Here is a 22,745-nt window from a genome sequence, read left to right on the forward strand (position 1 = left end):
AAGGAACATGGAATCACTGCAATCGGTGCCGAGATTCGAGGGATCCAGTCCAAGGGAGAAAAACATAAATGAACATAAAAATCAAAAAGGAAAACCAAAAACCGAACTGAATTTTTGGTTCGGTTCATATTCAGTTGAGAGCGAGTTTGGTTCAATTCAAGCTTACATCCCCAATGATTCAGTTTAGTCCGGTTTTTTTTTTTTTTAATGAAATCCGAAGAGAACTAAACCATTGACACCGCTAGTTACAATCAAGTTTCGACAAAACTCCATAAGTCATCCTCAGTAACATGCAATGATCACCATTTTTGTAATGAGTATCATGTGTCTGCTGCATGATTGCTCAAGGTTTACAATTTAATGCTTAGCTGTTTGGAAATTTAATCATGTCAGCGTGGTTAAGGCAGCTTCTCAACATGGCTACGCTATATATACCACAAAAATCACCTCTAGACAAATGCTAATGTGGTTGAACTACGTCAAGAAAATCTGATACAGACAACCTCCTCCAAACAACTCACCTAACCAGTAGCTAGCCATTCTCGATCTGTTCCTCGGAGATGCTTTGTTCATAAAACACATTTACATATCAGATCGAGAAAACTCTTGTCAGAAAGTAGCAAAGGCTTACTTAGATCTAAAACCTAAGTATGGACGACCCCCCAAAACCCCAACCTCCCTTTTCCATCGCTTTTTTTAAGTCTGAGGACTTTTGCCTTAGATTGGATTGACATTGAAAAGGAGAATAGGCAGCTAGAGTTTCATGCAGGGGAAGGCATTAAGCATATCGATTTGGGCAGACATTAGCAAAATGTGAAGGATCTCCACAAACATAACATCTGCCGCTAACGGGGTCACCAGTCGCAGAAACAAAAGTCCCATCGGTGGCATTGTTACTACCTCGTCCACCCCTTCCACGCCTTCCACGGCCACCCAAACTATTGGAATGAGCTCTTGAGTTACTGGCACCTCCATTTGCACCATGTCTTCCTCCACCATTTTGGAGGCTATCCTCCCACCTACACATTGGACATCAGGAAAAAGTCCTCAGACTTAAAAAAAGCGATCGAAAAGGGAGGATTCTATGACAATAGTAAACAGAAACAAAGTAAGCGAGTGATGGGATCAATAAATCATATAATATGCGGTCCAACTGGAACTGAAGATGAAAGACGGATTCTGATGATAGTAAGTAGATTCATACACGAAGAAATTGCATCCTTCTGACTGACACGAGTAAAATTTCCGTCCTTTGTTATTTGCGGTATTAGCAGTTTTCAAAGGACATGATGCTCCACATGTATTACAGGAAATTGACAACCCTCCTGCATTCAGATGCACCAAATTAGCAGTTATCAACTTTGCGGGGTTCAAACTGGCTGGGCACAATGTAAGAATTCAAATCATCAATGCACAGGTAGCAATCAGTATATCACAGCAACTCCTGTTGCAATGTCTTCTTTGAGGACCGTTAAGTTATTCTTGTTGAGGAACATCTAATTGTAGTTGCAAAGAAAGGATATCCAGTCCCAGACTGCAATTGACTACTTGCGTTTACATATCCAGTAATGTTGCATCTCCAAAATAACTGTGGATGGAATCAGTCTAAAGAAAGAGCATATATTTGACAGCATTGGCCAAGTGCTCTCAGTGTAAACAGAAGGATGTAGAGATGGATAAGCATAGTAAAACAGAGAATATGGAGTGACCAAGATCATGCTGGATATTGCTACGAAAGCAGCATTAAAAGTAATTGCAAGCTGGCAACTACACCTAGTGAAGGAGAGAGTTGGAAGGAAGAGTTTTCTCCACTTTCTCTTGGGTTGGGAGTTTGATATAGATAATTTAATGAGAGTCCATATGTCGTAAGTAAAACTATCATTTCACAATCCATCAACCATTACTGCTCAAAATCATTCTACTCAATGCTTTCTGTTGAGGGCCCTGCAAATTATTCCGGTTATTTTACTACATCAAGTGAGCCAGGAAGAAATGGAAAAGAAGCGTTTGGCCACCTTTTTAATCTTCAACGATAGCTAACAGATTATGTTTCTACTTCTTTGATAATAGATTAACTGATAAAACAATAAATTGGGATAAGAGTTATCTTTTCAGTGTGTCTAACTGCTAAAGGTTCATCGTCATGAAGCTGAAACCAACTGCAAATTTTCATTTGACCCAGAAAAGAAACATTTCATGTCATCTTATTTCAGAGAAAACCAACAAAAAGATACTTTTAACCAAGAAAAAACTTTTAGTTGAGGCCAAATTAGGAATTTATTTCAAGCTAAATTTCTAGAAGTTAGCAAAGTGAAGTCCAAAAAATAGGTTAAGTGAACATAAACTACTATGAGAAATCTCATTATTATATCACGAAAAAGGAACATAGACATAGGAAAACTTTGTTCAATAAAATTACTTAGTAGGACAATTCAAAACATAACTATTCAGATTGGAAAAATAAAATAAAGACCTGTTTCACTTTTTCAAAGGACACAACCATTCATGATAAAATAACCAGTATTGGGTGTTCTTAACTTGTCATATTGTTTGCTATCCTCTTGCGGGGATACAAAAGTCGAAGACATGTTAGAGAAAATGAATCAGAACCCTTCCTAATCTTTGAACAAAAGAGAGAATCAACTTGACTTGCATACCATCTTGTTGGTCTTCTCTGCGAGACCGAGAATTTCGAGTGCCAGAAGTGACTGAGGGACAACTGGTGGAAGAATGCCCCAATTGCCGGCAGTTGCTGCAAGCCTGCTGTCTACTGTTAGTCCTATGGACAGAAGTCGACGAAGGAGTGGGCGCTCCTGCTCTTGCTGCTGGATATATCATGGTTAACATAGATTTCAAGATCATGATAGTGGTTCCTCATAGGGGTAACATTAAAGGTAGCAATTTACTAACGCCATAACAGTATCATGATTTCCATGTCAGTTTTCTTAATTCTTCCTTTTCATGCAAGAAGAAAACTGCAAAAGTGATGAGATAACTAATCTTGAGGTAGGAAATTCCATGACTCCACCAATTACTTGAGAAAATTTTACGCTACCAGATTCAGAATTACATCATACAATTGAGGCAGAGAAGAGGGAGATACCGACTATCTTTACAAACCAAATTCTTCTTCAAAAAGTGACAATTGACAACAATAACCATTTTGAACCTACACATACACACAAATCTTTGACAAATTTCAAATTGATGTTAACAAAGAGATCCATAACGTAAAATCAGAAACCAAGAAGTCAAAACAACTAGTGATAATTATAAATTCTGTCCCCTCATTAATACCCTCACTAAGGAAGTGCGTTAGTGAGAAGAGTCTATTAAACAATTCAAGGGCATGCCCTATTTGGAAGAGCAAAATAATAGAACGTGTTTTCTACAACTCTTGTTAATGTAAGTGTACCAACAAGAGGTGTCTCTTAGAATCAAAGAACCAAACATATTCTTCTAAGAACTAACCAAACTTAAGCAAACTTCTTATAAAAGTTAAGCCACGTAAGAATAAATAAATTATAAATTAAAAGATGAAAAGTACAGTTAAGACAGACGAATATAAAAGTAAGCCTAAAAAAACATAAACTAAAGGGTCATAGTACTATTAATACATAAACAAAAAATTGCAAAGTAAATTACAGTTATTAGATAATTTAACTATCGTTTATCGATTTTTCAAATCAATCGTCTACTTCAAAAACATAAATTTATAACATGATTATGCAAGCCCTTGGGTGGCATGGCATGATGTAGTAAGAGTATTTTCCAAAGCACCATCTTTATCCTTTTTTCGATTTCAGCAAAGTCTTGACTTCTGCGAAAAAACTTTACCAACCTGACATACGAGAACCCGTTCCACATATTTCTGTTAACTGTTGAAGAGTGTCATCACATCCACCAATGCATCCTGATAGAATTTCAAAGTAAATTGCCATTTAGCCAAATAGAAAACTCAAAATGAATCATCCCCGAGTATGTAAAAGGAGACGGCATGCAATTATATTCCTGTTAACTAAATCTAGCTACAGAAACAAGTACAGGGAACAAAAGGTTGAGGGATAGCATCAGCAGTTATCACATAAATAGATACAGTCTTATAGCCAAAGGAAGCCATCTAGATGATCTGACAAGGGAAAAGCCTGTAAAAATTTTCAGCAGACATAAAAAAGTAGCGTAGTAATTGAAGGAGAACCAATCAATGAATATCATAGAAGCATTGCCTATGTAGGTAAGGTAGCTTATTGACAATTCTATGTGCCTAATGAAATGGTCAGGCTTCAAAAGCCAGATGACTGCCGCCACAGGCCTCACTATTAGTGGCAAAAAAATCTTTCTACAAAAGCATGAGCTTTTTAAAAAATTTAAAAAGAGAGCTTCCAGTAAGATGAAGAATAAAACACAAGCTGTAATTTTTTAAATAAAGCCACAAGCTAGTTCAAGTTTGTAACAGCATTCCCTGACTTTGCAAGACAAAAGCACATACCTAGATGGTCGACACTGTAGTTTGGAGGAATTTCCAACCGACGAAACTTAAACTGAATCATATAGACAGGACCTGCAGAATTTTTAAATATGACAAATAACATTTGTAGTTAGTAAACAGGAAATGGTGAACAAAATGTTACTTATGAAAAATGAAAAGCAATCACCAAAACCATGAAGAAGATTCTCATGCAAACAATTGAGGATTAACAACCAAGATCAAATGAAAGTTCTAATATACGTAGATATCAGGCCATCCTCAGCATTTGTAACAATATCCAGGAGTAAAAAAATAGTCAATAAAAAAGGTCCTTTTTGGTTGTAATTTTCAGGGCACCTAGAGCAGCTGCTACCAAAAGAAGGAAAACTCTGTTCCAGCGATGTATCTTCATTCAATGTACTGTATGGATAGAGAAAATAAGGTTTGTTCTGTCCTTTTGCCATAGCTAGAGTTGACCATAGTAAACAAAATAGTAAAAACAACGCATACGGAAACATTCACTTTTCCATGACAACCAGGTTGGGCAGTTTCGTCTGCTGTATGAGGAAACAATACTTGGATTACACAAGGATAGCCACACCACAGATACATCCCCTTACTTTAAAAGTCTCAAGTTTAAACTAGACATGAGGTATTTCAAACAACAATTTCCAGCTAGCACTCCTAAAGCCGAATGCATTAGATTGACAAAAACCTGGACGGCAAGAATTGCAAATATTGGCCGTCACAACTGCTTCTGATACTGACCCAGGAAGCCATACAACATTCCTACACTGAATTTGCACAGCAAAAATTGGGTCAAGAGCAATATGACTATACAAATATAACCTCAGAACAAAGAGTAATAATCTTAGTGCAATATCATTTTCACATAACTTAATTACTGGAGTATCCTAATTGTTTATACAAAGATTCTTATGTTTTCTTTTGTTTCTAGCATGACAATAGCATCACAAGGTTATACAGTCCTGTAAAATCATTTAAAGGATTCTTGAGTGGGTAAAACAATAGGGTATTACAGTGCTATCCTCGACTGAGAGGAGGAGTTTCCGGAAAAACCCCATAGATATTAATGAAGCAGATAGTAGTTGTGTCCACCATCCTAGATTTAGATGTTTAGCTATGAACCCAACAGATTGCCTTGGTAGAAAGAATTGATGGAATCTTTCTAGTAAGCTATCACGAACGCTATTTTCCTAACATCTTCTATAACCCTGTAAACAGAGTGAGTGTGCAAGTAATGTCCCTGTAACTAAATTAGAAGTGACTGTGTGAGTATAGTCAACCCCCCCCCCTCTCCCCCAACCCAAAACTCCCATACAGGCATTGGTACTATTTACTTAAATTGAAAGTGTGGCAGAGAATGAAAGAACCTGTGGAAAGCCGAGGCAGCCAACCATCAAATTGCCATCCTGTTCAAAGTGAAGGAGCTCACTGAAATTATCTTTCAGAAGATAAAGAGTGAGTAGTACAGACATTACTAAAATCATTACATTCATTACTCAAGATAATAGCATGATCTGCACAGGGCCCAACCCTATTGGATTTATTGTAACTACCCAGTCCCTAAAACCTTCTCAAAAACATAGCCAATGTTTCAAATCATTGCAAATATGGCCTCATCTTTTATGGTTCTCGAATCTATTTGCATTCCATAAAAGCCTGAAAATATTTTATAAACCCTTTCCAAAAAACTAAATGTGCATTTTGTACATTGGAATCAGAAAATGTCCAACTTTTATTTAAAATGGGTTATGCCGATACCCATGTACAAAAAGCAAATTGCTCTTCAAATGAAGCCAAAAGGCACTTTCTACATTTGAAAACTAGGTTCATCCTTTCAAGATAAGTGGAGGAAGCCATTAAAACATAACCGGAAAGGATACTTTGAAGGGTTCGGCGGGTATCTCTATAAGTTAGGTTCGAGTACTGGTGTGCTTGGTTTCACTTTTTCTTTTCACTTTTTGCTCGTGCCTTTCTTGCAGGGATTATATTTGTGTTTTCTTTGACATAGAGAATTTAAAACCAAACAAAAATACACTTTTTGAAACAAAATTTCCATTTTGCCAGGATAGCTAAATGTTTTCAAGGCACACAGAGAAGTACTTCAAAAACAAACCCGATTTTCCTGCAACATGGATCTTCCATTACAAATGAAAAACTTTAAACTTGCAAAATACCAATCATTTTGCATTATAATATACCGATGGAACCAAGTTAAATCGACTATCGGGTCACCAAAGTGATGAATCTCATTACCAGTGCACAAAATACTCTTTACCATAACATGTGAGGTGACAATGCAAGATTGAGTCTATTCCAACACTCTCCATGCACTACTCGGATGCACACGGTGCGTGTGTCATGCAATCATATGGTCCATATACGTAGGAACAGAACAGTATGCAACAATTCCTATTGTCCCGTAACTCAAGGACTCCATAAATTAAAACGAAATTCTCGGGTATAACGTAAAACGAAGCAAATTTTTTTACATTAAACGTGATCAAAATCAAAGAACTAGTAGTTGTAGAGAATATTTGGCTCATGAGGGCATACTTGTCTATTTTCTTTATTATTTTCTGAATAGTAGCAATAAGGGCAATATTGTAATTCTTGGCCTTTTGGCTTTATTATAAATAGATAGCTTGGGGTCACATTGACCTAACCAAGCATTCAGTTCAATTTTTTCTCTCAACATGGTATCAGAGCTAGGGCTGAACTGAAACCCTAACCCTAATCTCTTATCTACGCAAGCGTTCTTTTCTCTCTCTCTTCTCGCCTTCACCCTCTCCCACCGCAGTTCCTTCTCACCTTTTTCTTTGCCTTCTTTCACAGCATAGGGCAGCACTCATGAGGTGATTCTTTGAATCCGGTGTCTGCCCTAAATCTCACCTCTATGAGATAAATTAAAGCTTCTACTGCTGCTGCCTCCTCTACGGCTGCCAATTCATCTTCTCCTTTTGCTTCAAACCTAACCACTTCGGGTATCTTATTTGGGGGGTTTAATACATCTGTTGTTTCCAGCCCATGGATCATTGATACAGGGGCTACAGATCACATGACGAGTTCTTCTAGTCTTTTTCAGCAATATACCCCTACTTCTAGTAGAGACAAAGTTCGATTAGCTGATGGAACCCTCTCTTCCATTGCTGGAAAAGGGGTTATCAATTGTTCCTCCACTCTTCCCTTGTCTTCTGTTTTACATATTCCATCATTCTCCACTAATCTCCTTTCTATCAGTACTCTTACTCAAGACTTAAAGCGTAAAGTAACATTTTTTCCTTCTTATTGTGTTTTCCAGGATCCGGTAACGGAGAAGGAGATTGGACATGGTAGATTGGAAGGTGGTCTTTATCTGCTCGAGGGTAGTGGGATTTCTACTTCAACTTTATCTTCTACGCCTCATCAAGTTAATTCGGCATTGATGCACCTTCATCGGTGGCATTGCAGATTAGGTCACCCCCCTTTAGGAACTTTAGAAAAATTTTTTCCTAGTCTCGTTTTAGCTTGTAATAAAGATGAGTTTTTTTGTGAAGCCTGTGTTCTGGCTAAACAAACTCGTTCAACATATTCATCTTCAAATAATAGAAGTCGTTTCCCTTTTCATGTGATTCATACTGATGTGTGGGGTCCTTCCCGGCATACTTCTATTTCCGGTCACCGTTGGTTTGTCACTTTTATTGATTGTTATTCTCGTACAACTTGGATTTATTTGTTGAAACATAAGAGTGACGTTTTTCACTGTTTTCAAAATTTTCACAAAATGATTCAAACTCAATTCGATGCCACTTTGAAAATTCTTCGCAGTGACAATGGCACCGAATACACCGAGGGTCGGTTTCAACGGTATCTCTCCGATCATGGCATTATTCATCAAACTAGTTGTGTTGATACCCCCGCACAAAATGGTGTTGCTGAAAGAAAGAACCGACATTTGCTAGAAGTTGCTAGGTCTCTTATGTTTTCCCGTCATGTCCCAGCTCAGTATTGGAGTGATGCTATCTTAACTGCTGCCTATTTAATAAATCGGATGCCTACAAGAATTCTTGATTTTCGCACACCTATCAATGTTTTGCGGGGATCATCAACTTTTATCGTTACTCCAAAAATTTTTTGTTGTGTTTGTTATGCTCGTAACACCACGTCTAAGAGTAAGTTGGAACCCCGTGGTCTCCGTTGTATTTTTCTTGGGTATTCACCGACTCAAAAGGGTTATAAGTGTTATCATCCTCCTTCTAGGCGCACCATCATATCTATGGATGTGGTTTTTCACGAGTTTCATTCCTATTATTCAGCTCCACCTCTTCAGGGGGAGTGTCCTAGTGTAGAGGTGTTCCCTACTTTGGATGTTCCTATGGATATTACTTACCATTCTTCTCCGATAGTCTCCGACGATTCTCCTTCTTCGCAAGAGTGTTCTCCTTCTCAAGGGGAGAACAATGCAACACAAGAGGATAGCGCAGTAACACAAGAGGAGATAGCAAAGCAACCACTTCGGGGGGAGTCTACTCCCACTCCTGTTAGGCAAACTATAGATAATAGCAAGACATTGAAGACATATCGTCATAGGGAGCCCATTACCAACAAGCAAGTTAAGACCACCGAGACATTGCCTGTTCAATCATCATCTCCCGATCCGGATTCTCCTACTCCTGGTATGGTTTCTTCTTCCGATCTTCCTATTGCACTTCGAAAGGGTACTAGAACTTGTACTCAACACCATATATCCCAATTTGTCTCATATGACTCTTTGTCTAGCTCTTATCGTACTTTTGTGTCTTCTATATCTTCTATTTCTATTCCACAAAATTGGCGGGAAGCTTTTGCAGATGAGAAGTGGAAGGCAGCAATGGTGGAAGAGATGCATGCTTTGAAGAAAAATGACACGTGGGATCTTGTTGTTCTTCCTCCTAGGAAACAACCGGTAGGATGTAAGTGGGTGTTTGTAGTCAAACAAAATATGGATGGTGCTGTGGACAGATATAAAGCACGGTTAGTGGCAAAGGGATTTACTCGGACCTTTGGAATTGACTATCAAGAAACCTTTGCTCCTGTTGCCAAGTTGAATACTGTTCGAGTACTACTTTCGTGTGCTGTTAACCGGGGATGGGATCTTCAGCAGTTAGATGTGAAGAATGCCTTTCTTCATGGAGAGTTAGAAGAGGAGGTGTATATGGAGATTCCTCCAGGTTTTGTGACAAAACTCAAGGTAAAGTGTGCAAGCTGAAACGTGCACTTTATGGTTTAAAATAGTCACCTCGAGCCTGGTTTGGTAGGTTTCGGAGAGCTATGGTCTCTGTTGGGTATAAACAGAGCAACGCCGATCACACTTTGTTTGTGAAGAAATCAGGTGCTAAAATTTCTATTCTCATTGTCTATGTAGATGACATTGTTGTCACGGGGAATGACAATGATGAGATCGGTCGGTTGAAGAAGTTTCTCGGACAAGAGTTCGAGATAAAAGATCTTGGAAAGCTACGGTACTTTCTTGGGATTGAAGTTGCTCGATCTTCAAAGGGTATATTTCTATCACAAAGGAAGTATGTCCTTGATCTTTTGACAGAGGTTGGGTTATTGGGATGTCACCCTTTTGATACGCCTATTGAGGCCAATACTCGTCTTCAAGAAAAAGATGGTGATCCAGTGGATAAGGGTTGCTATCAACGGTTAGTGGGCAAGTTGATTTATTTGTCCCACACCCGACCCGATATTGCTTTTGCTGTGAGCCTGGTGAGTCAATTTATGCATGATCCACACTCTACTCGTATGAATGCTGTTCTTCGGATCCTTCGGTATTTGAAATCTGCTCCTGGGAAAGGGATTCTTTTATCTCCTTATGATGGCTTGAAGGTTGAAGCTTATACGGATGCTGATTGGGCTGGATCTCCGGACCGAAAGTCTATTTCTGGGTATTGTATTTTCTTAGGAGGGAATCTTGTGACTTGGCGCAGCAAAAAGCAGAATGTGGTTGCTCGGTCTAGCGCTGAAGCAGAATTTCGTGCGATGGCACAAGGAGTTTGTGAGCTGTTATGGCTTAAAGGATTACTAGAAGATCTTGGTGTATCTGCTCATCTTCCTATGATGCTATATTGTGATAATAAGGCCGCCATTAGTATTGCTCACAATCCTGTACAACATGACTGTACAAAACATGTGGAGATTGACAGACACTTTATCAAGGAGAAGTTGGAAAGTGGATTAATTTGTATGCCCTTTGTACAGTCTGATGATCAACTCGCTGATGTGTTCACTAAAGGACTAGGGAGTAAATCGTTTCATCCTATTTTAGTCAAGTTGGGCATGTGTGATATTTATGCTCCAACTTGAGGGGGAGTGTAGAGAATATTTGGCTCATGAGGGCATACTTGTCTATTTTCTTTATTATTTTCTGAATAGTAGCAATAAGGGCAATATTGTAATTCTTCGCCTTTTGGCTTTATTATAAATAGATAGCTTGGGGTCACATTGACCTAACCAAGCATTCAGTTCAGTTTTTTCTCTCAACAGTAGTTGTAAATGGTTAGGCAATAGAAAAGCATCTAATTTTAGCAAAATCGCTCCGATCTCTAAATCTGCGTCACTACATATGACCAAATTTGAGCAATAGCCCATAGAAGATTGCCTTAATTAGAATGAAATCATGTAATTTCTGAATAAGTCAAGACTAAAATCCATGTCATACAACATAACATAAGGAAAACAAGGTAAGAGTGTCTCGGGAAGATAATTTGGGTGCAATGCGGAAACAGAATTGATTTGGAAATCCAATGACACGACCAAATGAACAAGAGAAAAGTACAATTATGCTCTCAAAGGATATATAGTCCATTACCCGATTACGCTTGAGCACCATATTTGATTGATGACAGAGTCCACATAACCGAACAACTTCTCCCATCATATGCTGCTCATCTCTAGCTGTTCGAGCGGCTCTGCAGCATCAGCGGTAGATGCATAGTAACAACAGTACAAATGCATCAAGAATATAAAAGTCGAGAATCTACCTCTCAAAAAACACAGCCATGGCTTCCATCAGTTTTTGTTTACTTGACCTGGCCTGCAAGCATTAACACCGGTAGCCTATATATCATCATTTTCCTGTTCTTCATCCATATCAGTATCAACAACTCTGTCTAGAACTTTACCAAAAAAAAAACAACTCTGTCTAGAAAGTGCATTGTAACCCAAGAAAACTTTGTTACAGCACATTGCAATCATCCTCATTATCCTTCACTCTAGGGAAGTGGATATTCGTATATTGACTGACTTTGCTGTGATGCATTCTACATTTTCTGCTTCTAATAGAGACAAGAATATTCAAAATCCACCAAGTACCCAGGGATCCACAATCATTCAAGACATTTAAAGACTTTAATAACCAAGTACGTCAACACTCAGACATTTAAAGTCTTAAGTGTCTCTGGGATGTCTTCTCACTTTATTTGTTTAATACTTAAGAAAGACTTCCGCAACTCTTTAGCAATTCAGTTTGCATCCAGTGTTGGAAAGTTTGGAGCAGAACTAGTCAGTCTCAGTTATCAGCTTCCATTTGTCAAACGATCTTTCTTAAAAAATTGGTTCCAAATGAACATAAATCTGTTCTCTGGACTTAGTTTAACAAGAGGATCCGTTAAACAAGAGTCCCCCTCCCGCACATTATAGAATCACAAACACATTGAAGTCGATCATCAATTTGTTGCAACGAGCAGCAGAAAGGAGTAACTACCATACATCTACAAAGCAAGCTTTCATCTGCTGCAAGCAGGTTTCCAGAACTTCAGCTTTCGTCTTGGAACCCTCACTAACTGCCCTCATGTCAAATTCCATCATTGACCTGAGGTTAGGCTTCCAAAGCTTGTACCTGAGCAAAAAATGGCAGTGCTCTCACAATATGGTGCATCTTACTCAGCAAGACATAAAGGGCAATAAGAACAATCTAGCTAAGATGTTGTGATGGCCTGTTACTCATTTTTATACAACTTCCGGTGTTTGAGAGTACTAAGCTACTTCTACTTCCAGGAGACTACAAAGTTCCAAGAAAGCATTTGGCAAGTCTTTATAAACAAAAGCAGATGAAAGTTGAAGTGTGTAAAAAGTAATTTGACCGCTGTCATAAGTTACCAACGAGGACAAAGAAAATATAACCTCAGCTACTTATAAAGTAAAATTCCAAATTCGTCAACAACACCAACAAAAATGAATATAAGGATGTTGAGACGAGCAAAAATTGCTAAAAGACATTATTCATTCAAGTTGAAAATAAGGGATCTTACTTACCCCATGTCATCATATCCCATGACTAGAGCCTCACCCTGTTCATATATTCACCAATTAGCAAAGATAAAAACATAAAAGACAAACTCACTTTGTGCTTGCTTGATCTGGATAAAACAAAGCCAGATTTCTTTCCATAATACAATTACTTGAGCCGTTTGGAGATAAAACTATGTTCATTGACCTAAGACATCCAATAAGGAAGAATGGTGTAACTACATCCCATATGCGAGTCTGCACATGTGTGAATGCCATGTCTCGAGAAATTTACCCAATATGCCACTTGGCAATCGAGCTCAATAAACTATTACAAAGCCAACTAAATATGGGAACGAGTGTTGTTTCTGAACTTGTCTAAAGCAAGAGTTCATAGCCAGAAAAAAAAAAGTGCTAGAAAAGAAGGAAATATGACATAGCTATAGAGTGATAATTAGAAGTAATGAGGTAGATGCAAAAAATTTACCAGGTTAGTTGGTGAGAAGCGCATGTTCTGGTCTTTGGTCGCATAGAACCTATCAAGTAGCTTCTTTATGTGATCATGCATTGTGGCATCAGTGCCAATGCCAGCCTGAAGAGACAAAGTTGATGAGAGCTGATTATCAAATAATAAGACATGCTATTACAACATACATCTACTGCAGTAGAAACCCAAGACCAATGATCATATATTCAGAAATATGACTGAAAAATAAAATTAGTAATAATCTTTTTCACCTTGTCCATGCAATTCAGTAAGTCAGCTTCGCTTAAAAGCGGCGGGGGCCTGGTAACTCCTGAATCCAATGTCAAAGTTGTTGGGATGAACTGTAATATAGATGGCAACAGTAAGAGCACACATCTATGCCTTGAACTTCCAAGCAAATTGTAGCAGAAAATTGAAATGTTGACAAATATGATTCAGAATAAATTTCCTCAAAACATTCCACAGAAATGTCTTTGTGTTTCGCTTCAGACTCTATGGTTCTTTGCATCCCTTAGTATGTGAATTGTTAAGTTCATTTCTTTGTTCAGGCACTTTATGTTGGTTCTTACATAATAACTGGTAAAATCACATATCACTTTTATAGACGACAATCACCATATTTCACATCTCAGTGAAACATTAGTGTATTTAAGGAATTCAAATAAGAGAAGAACATGAAAAAGAACTGCAACTGTAAACTGTCAAGAATTAGAAAACCAAGAGTAACCACTGATCGCAACCAATATTCCCACCTAGTAGATGAGATATTATAAAATGTTACGAAGAAAAAACTTCCAATCAATAGTACAACATGATCAAAACTTTCATAGACAGAGACAGAAAACATGATAAATGAGCATACTATAGGCAACGATAACCAATAAAAGGGTGAGGTGTGGCGGTTGGGCCCCACAACTAATGATTGAGCCTAGTAGTCAAAATCAATCAACAATAGTACCATTGGCAGTGAAACTTTTTTTTAAGGCCAAATCCTACTATCTCTTCTCAGATGCAAATGCAACATAATATGCTCTTCCCATGGAAATCTATTTGGAAATCGAAAGACAGAGTTCCTTTAATCTTCTTTTTCTCTTGGGGAGCAGCAGCCTCAGGACCTTTCTCGCTTTGGTTAATCTTTAAATAAAGGAAAAACACTGGTCAATAGGTCCGTTTACACTAGAATGAAGGAGTGTGTATCACCTATTGTTACCTTCCAGCTAGACCAGACACATTTGGACTATGGTTTTAGGAGTAAAGTGGGTGACTGCAGGCATGGTGCAACATGAACTTTGGGCTCGGAGAGGGGCCATTGTTCTTGTGTTGGAAAGAAGAAAATTACTAAGATAATTCCTCCTTTTTTGGGAAGGGACGGGGTATTTTAAGGATTTCAATCCTCTTCGGATCCTATCGGGCTTCATTCACCTGTTGATCACATGAGTAAGAACTCTTACCCAGAGTTGGTAAGTCATGAATGATAAACAAAATTTCATTAATAAGGTACCATGAGGTACTGCCTCTGTACAAAATGGCTACATAGGGAATCCTGCCATACACAAAATAGCGCACAAAAAGACTTCTCAGAGCACTTCCAACAAACTAGAAGAATGAAGCAGTACACATCAGACGAGCAAGATGAGCCTGTTGCAAAAGCTCACCCATGTGATCAACAAGTTAATCAAGCCCGATAGCATAATGAGCTATCACATCTCTAATCAATGTTATTTCCAACTGTGGGACTGAAAGGGAATCTAATAATTCCAAAACAGCAGCAATTACTTTCATTTGGAGGGACTTACACTTGCCTTCAGAGCAACAAGGAACCACATTATTTTTAGGAGCAAAGTTAGTTTTCCTTGTCAATACCAAATTCAAGTGAAACTTTGCCAGTGTAAACTCGTAGTGTTTACATATCTCCTTTGAAATTACTTTTCTCGTCCTTCCAAAAGATGAGAAAGCATCAAGAAGTGGGCTAATATCAAATGGTCCAGGGCCACAGTATTCTAGATTTGATAAATGTGTGACAAACTAACAATGAAAGACTGATTCTAAGACACGATGAGAGCTATTCCAGACATTCTATTACAGTGGGCGAGAAAATCAAAGGCAGATGAATATTGAGGATGGATCATTGTACATGGAGGAACATAAATCAGTGAGATGCAATAATCAGTGGCAAACCTGCTGTCCAGGTACATAAGTTGGGATCACTGAACCTCCCCACGATTCAAACCGGTAAACATCCAAGTAATTTTTCTGGCCAACAAGACCAATTAGATTCACCACAACATCATAAGCAACAACAAGATTCAACAAGAACCAAAACTAACGTGATATACCTATTTACTTCAAGCAGAGAACAGGCTCATTCTCAGATACACAGAAAGGTAATGGCATTCAAACATGACTGAATCAAATAGATGCCAGTGAAATATTTCACTGAGGCAAAACACAATGGTCTGTTGAGATACACTGACAGAAACAACATTGATCAATTCCCAAAAAGGAATCATGCTTTCTAGAGGTGGTATGCAAGCCCATAGTATTTTCAATATTACTCACATGCCTCACCACTAGCACATTCAACGAGGGTGACCCCTTGCATGAGACTCCCCCATGCAAGGATCAGGGGATGGTTCTATCATATGCGACCTTTCCCTTGCATTACTCCAAGAATGTTTACACGACTCAACCCTGTGACCTCCCCGGTCACAAGTGGTAACCTTTCTGTCTATAAAACGAACTCATGCTCAGATGACGCGGGAAATTAACCCAGAGAAACTCATTTCAATTAGCATGAGCAGCCTCGCAGTCACTTGAGGGTCATCACAGAAATAACAGAGGCCAATCCAATAGTTCTGACTTCATTGTGATGCCTTATGAACACACGAAAAATTTATGTACAAATAATATCCACCTAATTTAAATTTTCCACTTTGCTTCAGCAAAAATTAATCCAACACCCACAGAAAAGTGAAGCAATACTCTGAAAAAGACCGTCACTGCATCGGGCTTTATTTTTCACCTACGGAATAATTTATGCAGATCTTCACGTTATTAGGAAAAGAAGGGGCAACTAAAGTAGCAACTCCATTATGATACTAAAAACTAGAGAGGCAGCCAGTGTACCTTATAAACCTACACTACTTAATCCAGTTCCATCAACATTCTTGTGCAAAGAAAACTCTAGATAATCAAAATTCAAAACTGAAATGACCAACATGAGTGGAGTTAAGATACATAAAAGGGGCAGCCAAAGCAGATCCAGACCGTGCATAATTTACCAGAAAAAGAGAACTAGAAATTGAAGGAGAGTTAGAGCACTAGTAAATGAAAAAGCCACTTAAAACATTTCAATTGTCCCCAAGCAAACAATACATTGAAATGATTGCTTCTATTTTAGCAACTTTTTTTTTCCGAAAATGATGAATCCTATAAAATCCAATTATCAAGAACATAAATTATTTCCTTCCTCAAAAAATGAATGGCAAGCTCAAAAGTTGCAACAGAACTCACAGCAATAATCACGCGCCCTGATGCAACAAACTGCTCACCAGCAATATCAATGTCAACAGTGGTCTCTGCCCCAATGGCTGGCTGCGAAACACATGCCAGGAAATGGCGAACGACCAATTCATACAGTCTCTGCATTAAAAAAATATATATATAGGAATTAAGTGTGGTGTGCGTGGGGGAGGGAAGAGTTGGAGGAGAGAAAGGCCACGTCCAAATTAAAGTCTGCAACCAAAGAGCGATTAATATATGGACGAGAAAAAGGAAAGATTCCTTTAAGAGATTGTGATAACTCGATTACATGATGGTCCTGACTCCAATTTGTCTCCCCACCAGAAAATTTTGTAGGATGAATTGGTGGATGGGCCTTATCATCATGGCCACCATTGCTGGGGTTTCTCCAGAGACCTGAACTGGGGTCCAGTAGACGCTGTGCATATGATCCCCATACAGGATGCCCTTGTTGCTCTTGCGCAATAGCCTACATGTCAACAAATACTCAAACCAAGAAACACAATTCTTTTGTTTTTTTTGGTCGGAACAAGAAACACGATTCAAAAGGAGGAAACTAGCCAAAAGGAGTTGGAAAAACAATGCATGGCCAATAAGCATAACGCAAGAGAGAATATCATGGACGCACACAACAAGAGCCGACGTCTCCGCCCTTCAATATTAAAGCCTGAAGTAGGCGCCTTCTAACAAGCCTCAGCAAGTTAAAAGAAGCTCATAACCTGCTGGCTTTATCACTTACACGAGGGTGGAAACGGGGAAGGTCTTAATAACTGGAGAGCTCAATCCAAAAGAAACCTAGACTACCTAGAATATCAATCTTTGATGTAAATATTACATTGGGGCATGATCCTAATTCCAACACAAAACCTAATATCATATACTTGAAAGAAGCCTATATGTCTGAAAGAAGATCAATCTGTGATGTCTCCACTGATGCAGGACATCCACTCAAATACTGTTCTCACCAAGCAACTTATTTATGAACCGCCACTCAGCCTCCAAAAATCTGTGTTATCTCTTGCACAAGCACCACATCATGAATATAGACAGCTTCCAAACTGTAGAGTAATTAAATACTAAACCATGCCTTCATCTAACAGCTTAAGCTTTTAGAACAGTTGGCAATGGTCTCACAATATCTCACATTGTATCAAAGCAAGAGGTCCACATCATAAATTTTTAAGTGCAATTCAGAGCGGTAGGTCAAATCCTTATGCTGATCCGGTCATAAGAAAAGATGGCAATTAAACACCAAATCTCCTTTAGGATTTTACAGCCATACTATTGTAAGATCATACTGTTGCTCATCAGCAGACAATCAATTAAAAAGCAGCAAAAAATGCACCAACCTCAATTCAGATGATTTGGTTTTGCTATCATACTAAAAAAAAGAAAAATTCTCTTACCACCTTTCTATCTGCCACTACCTATTTCTTGCTTTGAAAGCACTATATCTGATTGGCAATGTACTCAAGGGGCAATAGAAGTTGTCTGCAGGCTTTCATTCCTGTGTACTTTTTTTTTTTTGGCTGCACCTATCCTCTTCGGTGTGGATACTGCCTCTTTTTTTGGGTGCTTTCTGACCTAACACTATGTATGCATCGCAATACCAAGATAAATGCAGCTACAAATTATTTCTGTCAGTTTTGTATTGCCCCAACATTCTCCACTCATAATTCAGTTCATAAACTGCAGAAGTATTTCTATCATCTGTATTTCAGTTAAAATTTTGATCAAAAAAGAAATATTGGCGATTCCACCTTCATAATGTAAGAGATACTCACATGCAAATCAGTCCTGGCAGAGAAATTGTCAGTTTCAGTACGAGGGTAACTTATAAAACCTGCTTGATAAAGCTCTTCCGAAACCTAAAACAGTAGGAAAAGAGGAAGTCATCGATACAAGTTAGTGACAGGAAAGAATAGCGTTCCTCAAAAGTAAGCAAGAGATCCAGAAAACAGAACGTTTGACCATTTTTTTTCCTGCTATGACAAACAAGCTCGCTTAAGTTTTGGTAAACCCCGGCACGTGAAATTCCCCAATAAGTTCTCAATCACAAATTGGCGGTTATCAAACTAAGCTCAGTAAGATTCTTATTCGCCATTTAAAGAATGCTAAAAAATAGAAGGCATAATGATATGCAAGTACCCGGAACTTTTTAAATGCAGAAAAACCTCATCTTAAGGAGATAGATATCTTCCAGGGAATCAAAAAGACTATATATCATCAAGAAAAGTGAATGGAACTAGATTTGATATAAATTAGTCAAGAAAACCAAACAATTCTAAACAAATGTAAGTGAACTTCCAAATCCCACTCTAAAGAACGATAAGCGCAATAGAACGCACAATGAGGTATGAGGATACGAAACATCGCTATATAGAAAAGCACGAATTTAGTGTTTATCGCCAGAGAATAGCTATCCTTCAGGGAATCAAGAAGAGTATAGAATGTCAAGAAACGTAACTCAATTGCTTAGATTGGAAGAGCAAAGAAGCCTTCTTTCTTGAAAATATTATGGAAGAGTTCAAAAAGCCAAAATTTTGGCAACATCATTTTGAAACAACCAGCATAATTCGGGCCATACATTGACCAGAGTTTGCAAACTGCCACGATCGACAAAAGGAGACACTCATTGATAGCAGCCATTCTAATTCACCATCTATGAAAAGCAGAATATCTACTGAAAAACAAAGTTCTAATCAGCATACAACCAGATATGATCCTATAAATTCGAGGTTCCATCCACTCACCTTCATGGTATGCTCAGAGCTCATCCGGAAATATCTAGAAGCACGTTTTTCCATCTCAATGGTACTCAAAGGATGTGGAGGATACTTGAATTTCTCCTGCTGCCTAACCCTTGTGACCTGTATGACCAAGGTAGCAATTTAGAATATTACCATCAAACCAGTAGTTGATCCAACCACAATATCCAGCAAAACATACAGTTGCAGATGGCTCCTCGACACACATCTCATAAATTATAGCTGCGCAAGTGTAATCAAAGAGATGTCCACGCCTACAAAATTAAAAAAGACTTCCACTTCAATAAGAACCAAAAACATATTAAAGAATAATATAATGCATCAGGACAGCCACAGCTTACATCCAGTTGAATGTCACAATGCCCTCTTCAGATCTGTGAGAACAGTTAATTGTCCAAAACTCCTCAGGTTCATGAGATTGTATCTCCCAAAATCGTTCCACCACAAAGCCAAGTGTAGGGAACTGCACTGATGAAGAACAAGATAACTATAGAATATGTAACAGCGCATAAATTGAGAATCAAGAGGAATGTGCTCCTAGGTCACCGTACTTGACATGGACCATAACTTAGGACTAGATTTCGGTCATCTGCAGCAGAGTCAATGACAAATGCGTCTCTTAGCAGCATAGTCTGGAACCTTGTAAAAGATGCACCTATCCTGAGGTCTATTTCCTGCATGAATCTCCAATTAATTCCCTATCCCACAATGAGCAGGCTATCAAAGAAAGAAAGCACCTTATGCAAAGAGGCAATCTAGTTTCACATGAAGAAAAACATTCTGAAAGTGTTTGGATGCAGCTATTTGCTGAACAGACTTCACAGCAATTATGACAGTAGAACTTCACCAGATATGAGAAAGCACTCACTTGCCTTGCATCCACGGCATCAGCAAACCATTGGTTGGGTTCAACAAGATTCTGCACAGAGTCATGTATTTCCCTAGTATTACCAAAAAAGGATGTCAAAACCGAGTAACTATAACAAAAAATAAAACAAATTAAGAATTTTAATCTGACCAGACCTTTCAATCAAAGCAGAGAACCGAGCCCTTTTTATGGTCAGATTACAGTTTACTGCGGTGCATATGTCGATAACTTCAAATGCTATGTTTTCGCCTTCCCTATCGCAATCAAGCCATAACACAAGCCACTGGCACCTTCTGGCTTCCTCTTCCAATGTCCTCTTTATATCCATTTTGTCCTGTAGTTTCCATAAGAAGTAAACAGAAACACACAATCCACAGGCTGTTCCCCCAACTATGATCAGACAAAGAAATGGGCTTATGGTCTGAATTACGCCCTTTTATATTTGTAAATGGTAACGATTACTTTATCCACGTACGCAATACATCTTAACAAATGTTCACAATAAGAAAAATCAGCCCTTCAGGCGGACTGTCACGTGTTGACGAACAAAAAGCAGGGCATTGTCGTTTCTTACTTGAGGGACGAACTTGCGGACGGGAGCGGCGTAGAGATCGGCGGGATCGCAGGAGTGCCACTTGCGGAACCGCTCCTCGAAATCGAGCTCCATGAGGTGGCCAGTGACGGAGGTGACCAGCATGCGGCAGTGCTGCCCCCTGATGCTGTAGTCGAACTCGAAGATCTTGTTGTACCGCGACCGCCCTTCCCGGACCCGCATCCCCTGGGCCCTCGACAGCAGGGTGGCTACCGACTTCGCCACCGATGGCTTCTCCGCCACGCTCAGGACGTTGATGGCTCGTCCGCCGCCGGACATCGGTGGTCTTAGTGGCGGCCGGGGAGCGAGCGGAGGTGAAGGTGAAGAAATGAAGGGAGTCGGTTTTGCGGGATTCCGAAACGTGACAGACTGAATTGAAATTTGCGGGGTTTTGCTTTTTCGAGAAGAGGAGGGTTCCCGCCTTTCTGACACAGGAGGATAGCTTTTTTTTTTTTTTATTTATAACTAAGCCGTTTCATTGAAATATAAAATGATTTTTTTAATTTAGAATATACCATCAAAATTTGCTAAAATGTCCTTAAGGTTTCTATGATTCTTAAAATCACACAATTCACTTCCTAAATTCTTTCAAAAGGCTGGTTGGGGTAAAATAAGTAGTATATCAACTTTTGACGGTGCAAATTATAAAGAGGAAGCCGAACACAAAAATCTTGTACCCGTGGCGACACCTAGAAGTGTCACCACGAGTGCAAAGGTGTAATGGCTAAACAAAAGACAAGCCAAGGGCGCGTGGTCAACTAATAACAAAAGGCACCTTCCAGCTAAAAGAATAATCAAAAAGGAGAATTACATCAGTAGAAAATGGGCAATAGCCCCCGCTAATCAAAGATAGACCACGCAATACCCCGGTTGATTTGTATCCGCCAATTCCTTGGGCTATCCTCCACCTGATCAAACATGAGGGCCTTATCCTTGATGACCTTTTCTAGATGCTTCATAAGTATTGGTCCGAAGAAGGAGCGCTTTTTAAAAATAATATGGTTGTGCTCTGTCCAAATGATATGACAAAGAGCATCAAATGAGAATCGTGAGATACGCTAATCAAAATGGTAGCCGCTAGTATGCCGCATAACCCACCGAAGGTTGTCTTGCCAAGCACGATTGCGCCAAACCATATTGCACTTCTCGGTCCAAGACAGCGGGAAGGTGCCAGTGGCATTGTAGCCAAAGAAAAGATGATCTACCGAATCTAGTATACATTGACAAAAGCCACACACACCACCCGAAATTCTGAGATAGTTGAGCAATAATACCTCCATCGGGAGTGAGATCCTTGCCTTGCACTTGCAAAAATCAGATACTCTATAGTGGGTATGTTTTTATCCCCTCTTATTGTTGTCTTTGAAATCGGGAGTATGTCGCCGACAAGTCTGTGTACACATTTATTCTATAATAAATAAAAAGGTAGGCATAGGCAATAGGAGCTAATGTTTTCTTTCATATGTTATCATAAGAGTTGCCAAAAAAATACAAGGCAAGTCGAAATATTTGAAGAAAGACTCGGAAATTACTTGGTCTTTCGGAGCTCTTAGCTTATTCGTATAATGCCAACATTGCAATAAAATGGGGCGGAAATGGACCGGATCCCGATAATTAGATCGAGAGCAAGAGAAATCAACAAAGAAATACAACGAGGACGTGAAAGATTTGGTCCGAGCGTCGGTAAATACTCTATGGAAAAAGTCAACCGCAAATAGTGCACTAATTATTATGACCGATGTGGAAACTATAACGAAATTAAAAAT

General features: G+C 38.9%; 2 protein-coding genes across 3 annotated transcripts; one reads left to right on the top strand and one right to left on the bottom strand.

The window, feature by feature from the left end:
* Positions 1 to 716: 716 nt before the first annotated feature.
* On the bottom strand, positions 717 to 21,403 carry LOC115725964 (DNA topoisomerase 3-alpha). 2 transcript variants are annotated; one of them, XM_030655650.2, is made up of 24 exons: positions 20,962 to 21,403; positions 20,543 to 20,721; positions 20,388 to 20,460; positions 20,071 to 20,193; positions 19,861 to 19,982; positions 19,701 to 19,773; positions 19,505 to 19,621; positions 18,536 to 18,619; positions 17,041 to 17,220; positions 16,743 to 16,871; positions 15,408 to 15,482; positions 13,481 to 13,570; positions 13,230 to 13,334; positions 12,770 to 12,804; positions 12,224 to 12,353; positions 11,497 to 11,549; positions 11,325 to 11,424; positions 5,863 to 5,901; positions 5,184 to 5,262; positions 4,490 to 4,561; positions 3,842 to 3,913; positions 2,658 to 2,822; positions 1,205 to 1,325; positions 717 to 1,019 (listed from the first exon to the last, which is right to left on the bottom strand). In XM_030655650.2, exons 1-24 carry the CDS (start codon positions 21,256 to 21,258, stop codon positions 779 to 781), a joined length of 2,754 nt encoding a protein of 917 aa, XP_030511510.1. In that variant the 5' UTR covers positions 21,259 to 21,403; the 3' UTR covers positions 717 to 778. The 2 variants fall into 2 exon arrangements, with proteins under 2 accessions (XP_030511510.1, XP_030511509.1); XM_030655649.2 differs by having other exon boundaries at positions 2,658 to 2,825.
* LOC125316131 (uncharacterized mitochondrial protein AtMg00810-like) lies at positions 9,782 to 17,030 on the top strand. Its single transcript, XM_048283460.1, has 2 exons — positions 9,782 to 10,634; positions 17,020 to 17,030. Coding segments are annotated over exons 1-2 (855 nt in total). The 3' UTR covers positions 17,022 to 17,030.
* Positions 21,404 to 22,745: the final 1,342 nt, after the last annotated feature.

This window comes from Rhodamnia argentea, chromosome 1 (assembly GCF_020921035.1).
Source record: "Rhodamnia argentea isolate NSW1041297 chromosome 1, ASM2092103v1, whole genome shotgun sequence".
Taxonomy (NCBI): domain Eukaryota; kingdom Viridiplantae; phylum Streptophyta; class Magnoliopsida; order Myrtales; family Myrtaceae; genus Rhodamnia; species Rhodamnia argentea.